This window comes from Primulina tabacum, unplaced genomic scaffold, assembly GCF_025594145.1.
Source record: "Primulina tabacum isolate GXHZ01 unplaced genomic scaffold, ASM2559414v2 Contig420, whole genome shotgun sequence".
NCBI classification, from domain to species: Eukaryota; Viridiplantae; Streptophyta; class Magnoliopsida; order Lamiales; family Gesneriaceae; genus Primulina; species Primulina tabacum.
The window spans coordinates 25,053-37,863 of NW_027459743.1; the positions used below are offsets into that span (position 1 = coordinate 25,053).

A 12,811-nucleotide genomic window follows, 5' to 3' on the forward strand; every position below is an offset into this window, starting at 1 on the left:
TGGATGAGTGATGGCCCAGTAAATAAAAGAGGCCCAGTAAAATTATGCATATTGGGTTGTCCAATAATAGATAATACCTCTCGAATTTTGGTCAAATTTTGACTTGAAAATAGTATCTACAATTGTTGTTATTTTAAAAATGGTTAAATTTTGCTCTTAAAAAAATACAATTTAGAAACCTTTAATTAAGTCGATCAACTTATGATTATTGATACTCATCGAAAATTTAGTATTCAGTTCCAGCAGGTGATATTAGCCCGAGTGCATACCTTGAATTTACTTTATGTTTGAAATCACAAAGGAGATCGTTAGAAAGGGGCTAGGAGGGTGTGCCGGCGTAATCACTCCGACGCTCAAGTCAAGTATTGAGAATAAAATGAGAGAGCAACTAGGGACGCTGCTAAGAATCCATATATTGAATGGCTGAATTAGACATTCAAATCTAATATATTATGGGAGAGTACATGGGCCTGTCATGAGCCTTCTACTTTGACTAGGGATGGGTCGAGATCCAAAATCCGGTTTAGGCCTGATCTTGATTGGCCTATTCATCAATCATCAATTCAACTTTTAATCATGTTAAGAGTCACGCGTGCTTATCAACCGAATCAATGTGGAACGGGTTCGAAGAAGTTCAATATCAATTGGACCGATTTTATATGGTTCAATATCAATAGGAATTGAATCTAGCATCAAGATTGTATCGGGTTGAATTACTTTATAATGAATCCGAAACAACTTTAATCTGATCCAGTTGAATCGGATCCAAATATATGTTTAATTTCGATTACTTTGATTCATAAATAACTTCTTTTTTGGTAAATAGTTGATGAAAAATAAATAAATATTGATTTCAATTAGGTTTTAATCTAGTACGATTTGATTCGGTTCAGAATGGATTATATTCCTAATTCCCTAAAACCAAATCGGTTTGATCTAGCCTACATGATTGGATCCATTATCTCACAAGTGGGGATTGGATTGTATTATCTCAAATTCATCATCGGTTTAATCCGGTCCGAAACCGGTCTAACCTGGTCCAATAAAATCGTGTCACTCACTTGCACTAACAAATCTAAACCTCGCATCATTACAAATCCAACCCCAAAAAAGTAACGGTTTATCATCAATTATACAAGTTAGCTCGATATTCATTGTGTTTGACATTTAGCCATTTAGGGTACGTTTAATTTGAGTTGACTTTCAAACCTCGCGTATTATTAATTCACCTTTGACATTGTAGAACTCCCATTAACCATTTCAAGATCATCCGTATATCCATTAAGATCTAGTCTACGTTTAGAAGAATAACATATCTCTTGTGATACGGTCTCACGAATCTTTATCTGTGAGACGGATCAACTCAACGATATTCACAATAAAAAGTAATACTCGTAGCATGAAAAAGTAATACTTTTACTTTTTCATGGATGACCCAAATAAGATATCCGTCTCACGAAATACGACCCGTGAGACCGTCTCACACAAGTATTTGCCTGAGAAGAAATTCATTGGATTCAATCATCAATTTCCTATGCTAAATAATCTGATCTTCTCTGTTTTCATATTTTGAATGTGAAGTCCGATATCAAGTGGGATGCTTTTATCTTCTCTCCCGTCAAGATGTCTTCTTTCCAACTTTTACAGATCAGGGGATGCCCACTTGCTCAAGATTTTGAAGAACAATTGAGTTTCCATATTCAAACACTTTGAGACACACACTAATACGAATGAGCACGAGCACGAGTACGAACACATTCATAAACTCGTAATATTTAGATTTTATATCATGGTTCCATGTAAAATTACTAAATAAACTTTTTAAAGGCTCAAATCTATGTATATCAACAGACAAGTTGACATGATTGATAAAAATTTATGAATAAGACTGACCATTATTCATTTAAATATATAATAATATAATATAAGATTTACTTGTCAGCCTTACCCCAAATAATAATAATAATTTGCTAAATATGCTGAGCCGACTTATACCACGGACTGACAATAACGCAAGATTTTCTCTGTTAATTTGAGTTTCACACAGAAAATTTTAAGAAATTAAATGATAGTTCTTGATCATGAAGAAAACGGAGACTAGAAATTGCATATCTATGAACACGAATCAATTCTATATGAAACAAACTACCAGAAGAGAAAAATCAAGGAACCGTACCAAAAACGTTAAGCAGACAATTCATAGTCCTGATCACTCAGAAAACCGTATAGAGACTTCAATTTTTTTTTACTATTTCTTCTGCAACTTGACTTTAATCCAGCTGACTCCGACGGAGGCGCCTTCCTTGACTTTTTTGGCCACCACCTTGGTCTTCTCAAGTCCGACGGAAGCCACCGCCTTGGTTTTCTGAACGCCAGTGGCGGCCACCTCCTTGGTTCGATCGAACTTCTCGCTAAATTTCTGCGACATCTTGGGATTCGATCCGCCCAAGCGCGACGGATTACCGGCGCCGTTCCTCCCTCCCCATGGATTGTCGTTGGATGCCATGGAATTTCTTCTGGATTGCTTGATTAAGAGAGAGGTTGGGAATAGGTTTTGTAGAATTGTGGCAAAGGGGATTCTCTTTCTGTGGGCTTTTATACAAGGAAGGATTGAGGCGGGTCACGAAGTTTAGAAATTCTCACGCGTTAATTTTCAATATGAATTTTTTACTCGTTTTAATTGATTTTCTATCAAAAATATTATTTTTAAATAATAAATATAAATAATATCAACTCATTTTATATATAAATATATATTTATGAGATCGTCTAATATTTATTTTTTTCATTATAAATAATCTCGTTATAGCAATGAGGGATAAAAAGATGAAATGCTACTTATTTGGGGAGAAAAGTCGACAATATTATCTATAAAAAAAATTTGGAGTTGAGATTTTAAAGTTTTTCTCGAATAATCTAGCATATTCCTCATTTTTTTTCTAGGTTTGAACTCTTGGAATTGGTGTGTTTTAACCCTGTCGACTATTTGTTTTTTTAAATGACAGTATCAAGTATATTTCAAATACATTAAAAGAGATCATTTAAAAAAAATTTGATCATGTTTATTTTACAAATTTTTTCCACTTAAAACCATTCCAAAAATGTCAAACTATCGTACAAGTCTGAATTGGTCTAGCTAAATAAAATATGATGAGAACTATTCCAAGTTATGGTTAAGTAGAATTACATTTTTCATAACATACGGTATCTATACTTTTCTTAAGTGGTCCATCTGGAATATATAGACCAACTTGAAGATATGTTCTTTTAGGGGAAGCCAAAAACTTGTGTGAGACGGTCTCACGGGTCGTAGTTTGTGAGACGAATCTCTTATCTGGGTTACCCATTAAAAAAATATTACTTTTTATGCAACTAGTATTAATTTTTGTTGTGATTATCGGTAGGATTGACTCGTCTTACATGTAAAAATTCGTAAGACCGTCTCACAACAGACTTGCAATTTGAGTAAATAATGGACAAGTTGCCGAGTTTTTAACACAAATAACTAAATAAGAGTCCGGTTGGATTAAAAATTGGAGGACTAAAGGTGTTTTTTTTAATAAAAAAAATTGTTTTTATACTTTTATAAGTATGTGGATGAGTTTTTAATGCTTTTAAAAAGCTTATGCTAAAATAACTGTTTTTTAAAGCCCAATTTTATAGTTTTTAAAAGTGTTTTATTAATAAAAAGCTAGGAACACCGAAACAAAATTGCGAAAGTGTTTTTATTTGTTTATTCAAACACAAACTTAGTTCTATTTTTAAAAAAAACTTTTTGAAGAAAAATGCTTCTTATTTCAAACGACTTTAAGTCATTTATTGACTCATAAATGAGATTTTTAAAAAATGGGTTTGGACAAAAGCTTTTATAAATTATTTAATGCATATAATGTATAGTTGAATATCAAAAGTAAGTTTTAACCTTTTAATCAAAATAAAACTTCTCAAGTTTTATACAATTTGTCAATTTGTATTTGACGATTTTCTTTTGGATGTTTTTTTAGTTATTTATTTTAGATTAGTTTTTTTTAGATATAAGATTTGAGTTTGTCTTGTATATAAATTTTGTGATTTACGTTATAATTTTATTAAAATGTGGTAGTTTTTATACAATCAATTGAAGTTTGAAGGTCTTTTCTTGTCTTCTTATTTTAATATGTTTTTTTGCTTTGATTGTTATTTGATGGATTATTTGTTAATTTTATTTAAAAATTAAGTTATATTTTGTTATATAAATTTAATTGTTATATGTTACATAAAGTGTTTTTTTTTTACGCTAACATGTATATTAGGCTATTGGTGATTGGGTGATCAAAATTTTTTATTGTACCGAATTGCACCACATGGTTTTTCTTAATATTTTATAAAAATCGCGATTAAAATTAGTAATCGTAAACCGCACCGTATACGCGGTTCGGTTATTTGTTTGCCAAGAACCGCATCAAACCGGATCACCTAAACCGCTTGTCTAATATTTGGCCTAAAATTATAATAATTTGCAAATAATGTATTAAATTAAAGAAGTTGTCATTCATTATATCTCAATTCTCTTCAAAATTATTACTTTTACAAAGAAAACTTATCATTTTCTTAATTATTCTTCATATTATTCTTTTATTAAAGTATTTATTTCTTTTACTACAATATTTTGTTTCAAGTTTGAAAGTAAAGTAAACCTCATTTTTGTTGTAAGTGTGTTGTGTCGTTAAATTATTAACTTAGTTTTGAATCTTGATTATTGTTTTATCTAGTTTTATATTTGTATGATTTGGGCTATATTTTATATTTGAAAACACTATATTGTTATTGTTTTCAAATAAATTATAATATATGTTCTAATATTTTTCATTAAAAAGATCGTAAACTGGCCGCAACCATCTGAAACCGCTCAAAATCGTAAGACTGATTTTATATGTAAAACTGCGATTATTTTTTAAAAATACTAACCGACCGTATATGACAAATTAGTTTGAATTTAAAAAAAAAAAACTGTAAAACCGCACCGTGATCACCCATAAGTCACTGAATTTTAGTTATATATATATTTATGATTTTTTTGGCTATGAATCTTTTGGATTGATTGACTCATAGTTTGTCATTAATTAATTTTGTTGATATAATTAAGGGTAAATCATTTATTTAAATTGTTATTTTCTAATATATTTTTTATCTATATTTATTTTAGCTCACCTTTATGAAAATTCCCGGTTATGCCCCCCTTGAATGTTGCACGATATAAAGATGATAAAATAATATAATTTGATAAAACAATGACACATGACACTAAATTTTTATAGAACTTGAGACAGATATTGAACCAGACATATATAATTTGATGTGTATTTATCTGCATATATAATTTGATGTAAAGTACCAAGTTTATTAATTTCGTGTATTTTCTGTTGCCAAAATACGGCGACGTGTGAGTTCAAAGTATTGGACAACTAAAATGTGAAAATCACCATTTCAAAACATTGGACTTAATCAAATTATGAAATAGAGCTGACGTTTACGCGGAATGTTACCCGAATGCAAGTCTATTTGACCTAACCAAATTATGAAATATAGATAGATTCCTTTGGTAGGATAATATGTCGATTTTATTTTTATTGTTGTAAAAATTATAATTCACTGCTGTAATGAAATACATTGATTTTTCTTATTTTATTGTCTTGACATTTGCTTTGTTTGAAGTTTAGTTTCGTCGTAAAAAGAAAAAAAATGGTTGGATTGTAATTTCTTAATTTCGATGATAACAAACATTATCTAATTGTTATTGGATCTGGCGATCATTTTATGTATTTATAGGTGCTGGTAGCCATGTGCCGGAGCTCAAGCAGTCTAACTGATTTGTTTGCAACTGGATTTTTCATGATTGAATTACAGTTCAACCGAATTAGATTACTTTTGTGCTACAACCATATATTATATAGTTCAACCGAATGATACATGTTTCAATATTTATGGATTAGAACTGCAATTCACAGAGTACGAAGATATCCTACGTACTACTCCTTGACCAATCACACACAAAAAACAAGGCGATCAATTAATAAAATGTCTACCAACGAGACAAATGGTGCTACCGAATGATACATGTTTCAATGTTTATGGATTAGAACTGCAATTCACATAGTACAAAGATATCCTACATACTACTCATTGACCAATCACGCATAAGAAACAAGGCAATCAATTAATGAAATGTCTACCAACGAGACAAATGATGCTACGACCTTCTCTCTCATGATATCAACTTTATAAAGTCATCTGTCACTATTTATTTTTGGTAAAATACCAACAAATCATTAAATACAATGTCATTATTTTTTTAAGACGTCAATGAATAATTAAATGAAGTGTATTATGATTAAAAAAAGACTGAAATGAAATTCATTTTGCAAGAGAAAAAACAAAAGTAGAACGTTGGAATCAATAACTGCTATAAATTAATAGACTCTGCAAATCGCTAAAGACATCTGATGAACTCTGAACTCTACAAGCCTTCAAACTCTTTCCAAATATTGAGCACAATTATTTGAAACAACTACCTACAGGGTGAATTCGATTGTGCATATACAGGCATTGCCTGAATCCATTGAAATTGTGCCACGTGGACTTTTTATTCCTTTTTATTTTTAAACCAAAAATAACAAAAAACAATAACTATGGTTAGGGTTTGACGGGTTTGACCCAATAATTCAAAAATTAATTCACTTCCCGCATACATCTTTCATTTTAGAATTGTAGACTACCCTTTCCCATTTCTTCTTCCGCCGTTCACACTTCTTCAACGTTGCGAGGTTGAACAAAAATTGGGACAAAAATTGGGACATCAGCTTCCTTTAAAGGTATAATTTTTTACAAGAAGTGGGCGAGTTTTTGAATTCTTCACTTGTTCTCTGTTGTATTACTGTACTGGTTATATTCTATTTCATGAATTTTATAATGTTACCTTCATCGGAAACCCCCCCTCGATCTGCATTTGTTATATAATGTCTTCCAAGCAACAGCGGAGTAGCTCTGGTTGTGATACCGAAGAAAGGAAGAGGAAGCCGAAGTTAATATCAACGTTGGTCAATTGAATAAAATTTGGGACAAAATTATTTTTATTTTTATCAACAGATTTTTGTTCATGAACTGGAATCAGTGAATAAATTATTTTTATTTTGGGAATGCATATTTAAGGCATTGAGAAGATGTAGTAGATGATTTTATAGAAGTGGTTGCAATGTGTTGTTTTATTGAAATCGTTCGTTGTATAAATAACTGGTATTATTCATTTTTTTTTGTTTTTTTTTGTTTTTTCAGATTGCATAGTTGGAATATGGAAGATAACGAGCCAATTTCACTTGAGGAGTTGGACGGAAACTACGATGAAGAAGATGACGAGCAAACTGAACACCACGTGGTTGAAAACTTTGAGGTACAAAATGAAAATTCGGTTGTTGATGTTTTGAAGAGTAAACTACTAGTGGGTACGGTTGTGAATAGTGTGGAAGATGCCTATTTATTATATTGTCAATATGCACATGCCAAAGGTTTTAGTGTGAGGAAGGGTGACCAACGATGTTTTTCTCATACTAATGAACTTCAGTCCAAAGAATTCATCTGTTCATGCGAAGGTTCAAAAGACGAAAAAAATTCTAGTAAAAGGATTCTAATTTATCAAAAGTTGATCGCTAGAACTAACTGCAAAGCGAAATTGAAGATCACAAGGGAAAAAAAAAAGTGAATGGCGGGTGAGTAGATTTGTGGAGGATCATAACCATGAAATGTTTGCATCTGATCAAAATCACTTGTTGAGATCGGCACGCAATATATCACATGCAAAAAAATCGAATTTAGAAGCCATGGTAAATGCTGGAATATCTGTCTCCAATGCTGTTTCTTTTATGGAACATGAAGCATGTGGGATAGAGAATTTAGGTTTTATCAGAAAGGATGCATATGATCATATGAGTCGACTGAAAAAACATACAAAAGTTGAGAATGGAGATGCCACTGCGCTTATTAAATATTTTATAGATAAGGCGAATAAGGAGAATTACTTTTACTGGAATGTTCAGTTGGATGATGACGATAGAGTGATGAACTTTTTCTTTAGGTATTATAGATGTGCTGTTGATTATGAATTTTTTGGTGATGTATTGTCGATTGATACGACCTACAAAACAAATAAGTATAATTTGATTTGTGCTCCATTTGTTGGTATCAATCACCATATGCAAAATGTTATGTTTGGTTTGGCATTTATGTCAGATGAGACCGAAAGCTCTTTTGAATGGTTGTTTACAACATTTCTTGATTCTATGAATGGAAAGCAACCGCAAACTATCTTTTCAGATCAATGTCAAGCCATGATGAATGCCATTGAAACGGTTTTCCCAGATTCACATCACCGGTTATGTCAATGGCATATAAATCAGAATGCTCCTTCACACTTTGGTAGTTTAAATGGTGATTCAAATTTCAAGAAGTTGTGGTATAAATGTATGAATTGTTGTGAATCTGAATATGAATTTGAGGCAACATGGAAATACATGATTGATACATATAATTTGGATGGTCATAAGTGGTTGAATGGGATGTACAGAATCATGAAAAAATGGGCGACTGCTTTTAGTAATGGGAAGTTCAGTGCGGGACTATTGGCTACTTCGAGGAGCGAAGTCACGAATAAGGTTTTAAAAAATACAGGCAATAAGATGAGTTCTTTGTATGAATTTGTGCTTAATTATACAAAGATTCAGAAAAATTGGCGATCGAAAGAGAAGACAGAGGATACTCGTTGTCGTCACGGTAAGCCTCCACAGATTTTGAAAAACCATCCTTTGTTGATTCATGCTGCTGATGTTTATACAATTTCTATTTATCAGTTATTTGAAATTGAATTGGTGAATTCTTTGAATTGTAAATCTCTTGAACCACCAGCCTGTTTTGGCAATGATTGGAATTGGATTCAGATCAAAGTAAAATCTCATGATGAAAACTCAATGGTTAGGCATGTGGTGTTCAATAAGCAAAGTCATGAGATAAAGTGCAGTTGTTGTAAGTTTGAGACAATGGGCATTCTGTGTAAACATGTTTTGATGGTGTTTAATTGCATGGATGTCAATGTTATACCCAAGTGCTATATTTTGAGGAGATGAATGAAGAACATAAAAAGTCGAGTTAGCACCGATTTGCAAGAAAGTGGCAGTGGTGGTGATGGTGGTGCTCATGTATCTCAGATGGAATTTGTCAACCAAATAATGAGATCGGTATATGATCTAAGTCAATTGAGCAAACCCTATGAGTGTGCGAGAAAAACATTATATACATTGGTTGACACCGCAAAAGATGAAATCTCCAATCTTGTGCAAAATTTGAGTATAAACGAGCAGTGTGATGATGATCCGAGTGAAGATGAAATAGGCGAAGTATGCATTCGTAACCCTCTTACTGCAAAAGCGAAAGTGATTACAAATGCAAATATTACACGACACTGGGATCGTACGAGCAAAAAGGGAAAAGGTAAAAGGAAAGGAAAAGCTGAAATCTCAAGTAAGTATTTATATACAATTTATTTTATTCATCTACATGATCATATTATACACTTTATGTACTAGTTGATTTTTATATTGGTTTGAACGCGCTACATGAAATAATAGGGAAAAAAAAGGTCAATGTTCAGAAGATGGCAACAAAACACGGGAAATAAACTTCATACAATCACTATCGCAAAATCAGTTTGCATCCCCGCAATTTCGATCTGTATCTGGGCACAATGACCAAATGCAATATTCAAGTGAAACGGTAACTTAGTTTTTTTCCATAATTGTATGCATATTTGTATTACATATTTTTTTATATTTAAAATACAGGTAGGTTATACTAATTTCTTTGAAGCTTCTCAAATTAATTTACCATCTTATTCGTTTGGGGCTCCTCCTACATCACAAGGACATCAAGTAAGGACTGTTGTAAATATCAAATAGGTATTTTTTACAAATTTATATTTGATTAAATTAAATTTACGTTGTTTAGGGATTTGGTCAAGAAAATTGAAGGAAGATTGGGGGGACTCCAAAAGCAAAGAGTTTATAACTTCTCAGTAATGCTTTGGCAGAATCTTTGTTGTTGTATCAGAAATTGTGGTCACAAATCTCCTTTTTTTTTTAGGCTGTAATGGCCAATCGTAGTTCTTATGAGTTTGTAATTCCTGATGGTTGAATGAATTCCGATACAATTAACTTCAATTCAATGCTCGATTATTCTACTGCTTAGTGCTTCAAATTAAATGAGATTGTCATTTATTGTTTCCGTTGAGCAAGGTTTGATAGAACTTTGAAAAATGGGCATCTTGAACTAGCTATGAGAGAAATATTCACTGAAGTATATGTTATCATATAATGGAGACGACGCTAATATTCTAAGGTTTTATAGGAGCCTTGTTGCTGTGATTCTGGAATCACTTGCCGATATTCTGTCACAAAGATGTGTGAAGTGTGAACCAATTAATTTATTCCTTTGTTTTAGACCGAGTTTTTATGTACCAAGAAGACCATAATTTAATTGGTTATTCCGTTAAAGAATTGTTAGATGCTAAAACAAAACTTTCAGAACTGTACACGTGATGCGTTTACGTATGAAGAAACAACATAAGAAATAACATAAGAAACATCTCATTAGTACATTGAGAAACAACTAAGAAACAACATAATAAAAATCACAACAGTACATTAACAAACTAAGCCAACATGTCAAAAGAAATAAACACTAGACATCATCACTAATTTTCAGAGATTCAAGTATTGCTTTGAGCTTTCAAAAATCTCAATCATTTTTAAGGCATTTTTCTGATGCTCACGGGCTAGGTCTGCCTGAGCATCTATCAATTTAGCAATTTTTTCCTTATGTTTGGCTTTTCTACTAGAATTTTCGGTGGACGTTGAACTTTCAGTGGACGTCGAACTTGAAGCGGCATAATGTTTTTCCATATATTCTTCAAATGCTCTCAATGTCTCTGCTTTACTGTGATATCCCTTGTAGGAAGCCCCACGAAATCCATTTACTTGCACTTGTGTCTCTTCCCAACGATCATAAACACTAGGTTTTTTTCCAGCAAAAACAACATACGTTTTTACCTAAATTTTAAAAACATTTTCAGATAAAGTCAATACTAAGCATTAATAAATTTAAAGTTTGGTAGTATAGTAATGTAAAACACGAACATAAAAAATTTACCATCTTAGCAAGTTAGCTTTGCTGTACACAAATCGTTTCGACTCAATCCTCAAAGCTGCATGTGCGATATGGTAAATATGTGTATTTCCTAAAAGAACCAACACATGAAAAAGGAATTCGAAGTATTCACATGGTTTGCCAGTATGCTATGCCACATGCTATGCCAGTGTGTGACGTAACTTTGCCAGTATGCTATGCCACATGGATTCTTGTGTGCGATCAATTTTAAAAAATTTAAAAAGGAATTCGAAGTATTCACATGGTTCTCAACATATAAATTCAATCTTCTCCAAGATAAAAATATTGCAATCTGGAAATATCAACTTTAGTTGTTTATTTGTCATAAAGGATAGATTGCTGCCCTTATGAGAAAAAATAGACAGGCAAACTGAGAAGACATGCTAAAACTTAAACAAGTATACACAATCAAGGTTCAATAGTATGCATCCAGGGCCCTTAATTATATAATTAGAGAATACACCTGAGTGACATCATAAATTCCTCTGCCTCACATACTAGTAAAAAAGCGGATATGAAGTCGAAACCGAAGGAGATAAAAGAAAATGAAAAGCAGCAGGGATAAAGCACAAATACATTCAAGACATCAATATTCATTTTCTATATAGTCAAAGACCGGCAAAAAATGAAACGACTCAAAGAAAATATGTGCTTCACGATCAGTATTCATGTTTTCCTTGTACCTGCAGCAAGGTACGATGGAAGCGTTGCTAATGGCGGAGCACGGTGGAAGCCATGGAAAACAACTAGCGGCGCAGGCAACGAAGAGGCGACACATGGTGGAAGCGTTGCTAGCGGCGCATGGTGGAAGAGGCGGCGTCCGATGGAAGAAGCGAAGAAGAACAAAGGTAGATCAGCTTGAAGGAATTCACCGTCGATTGTGTGGCGTTGAGGGAATTCACCAGTGGGTAGATTTCAATTCAATTAACCATGGTAAGGTTTGGGCTTCAAAGTGGTGATTTGTAGCGATTTTCTGAAAAGATTTTTTTAATAAAATTAAATGCCACGTGTCGCAATTTCACTGGATTCAGGCAGTGCCTGTTTAGGTATAATTGAATGAATATACCTACAGTTGCTCACATTGTCTGCGCTTAGTAATTTACTTTACTTTATATCATAAGGATCATAAGGACAGTCAACAACATCTCAAACTGGATCTCACAAGTCCAGCCACGAGTTGTTAAAGACATTGAATCTTCTGATTCATTTACTACTTTCATTCACGTGATCGTTGTAGTTGTGGTGTATACTTAGAATTTCAATTTAGACAAATGATAAGTCTTAGATTGAAGTGCACATGTACATAAGTTGTAAAATCGAAGTCTGGTAGTGAATTCTTTCTTAAATGAAAGAAATTGGCGTGTAAAAAGATTGTCTTTGAACTTTCCATAAAATCATGAGTCATTTACCTTCGATCACATTTTACTTTATCCAGTTTACTATTAAAAAAATATATTGATATTAAAATCCAAGCGATCATTTCTGCATTTTTGATATACTTTAAAGTGGTCCATCCGCATCTCTCCAATTGAGAGTAGGACTTAAGCAATTAATAATTATTGAG

The 12,811-nt window shown here is 32.5% G+C and overlaps 1 protein-coding gene across 4 annotated transcripts; it reads left to right on the forward strand.

Annotated features, from left to right (window-relative positions):
* The first annotated feature begins 6,563 nt into the window (after positions 1-6,563).
* On the forward strand, positions 6,564-10,159 carry LOC142534193 (protein FAR1-RELATED SEQUENCE 5-like). Of its 4 annotated transcripts, XR_012816937.1 has the most exons (5): positions 6,564-6,851; positions 7,312-7,426; positions 8,347-9,798; positions 9,867-9,953; positions 10,030-10,159. XR_012816937.1 is itself a non-coding variant. In XM_075641124.1 (4 exons), exon 1 carries the CDS (start codon positions 7,776-7,778, stop codon positions 9,150-9,152), a length of 1,377 nt encoding a protein of 458 aa, XP_075497239.1. In that variant the 5' UTR covers positions 7,738-7,775; the 3' UTR covers positions 9,153-9,546; positions 9,654-9,798; positions 9,867-9,953; positions 10,030-10,159. The 4 variants fall into 4 exon arrangements, 2 of the variants coding, with proteins under 2 accessions (XP_075497239.1, XP_075497240.1); XR_012816936.1 differs by lacking the exon at positions 8,347-9,798; XM_075641124.1 differs by lacking the exons at positions 6,564-6,851; positions 7,312-7,426 and having other exon boundaries at positions 7,738-9,546; positions 9,654-9,798.
* The last annotated feature ends 2,652 nt before the right edge of the window (positions 10,160-12,811 follow it).

Bases quoted from the DNA above. Each gene is read 5' to 3' on its own strand.
- LOC142534193 (XM_075641124.1), top strand. From the start codon at position 7,776: ATGTTTGCATCTGATCAAAATCACTTGTTGAGATCGGCACGCAATATA.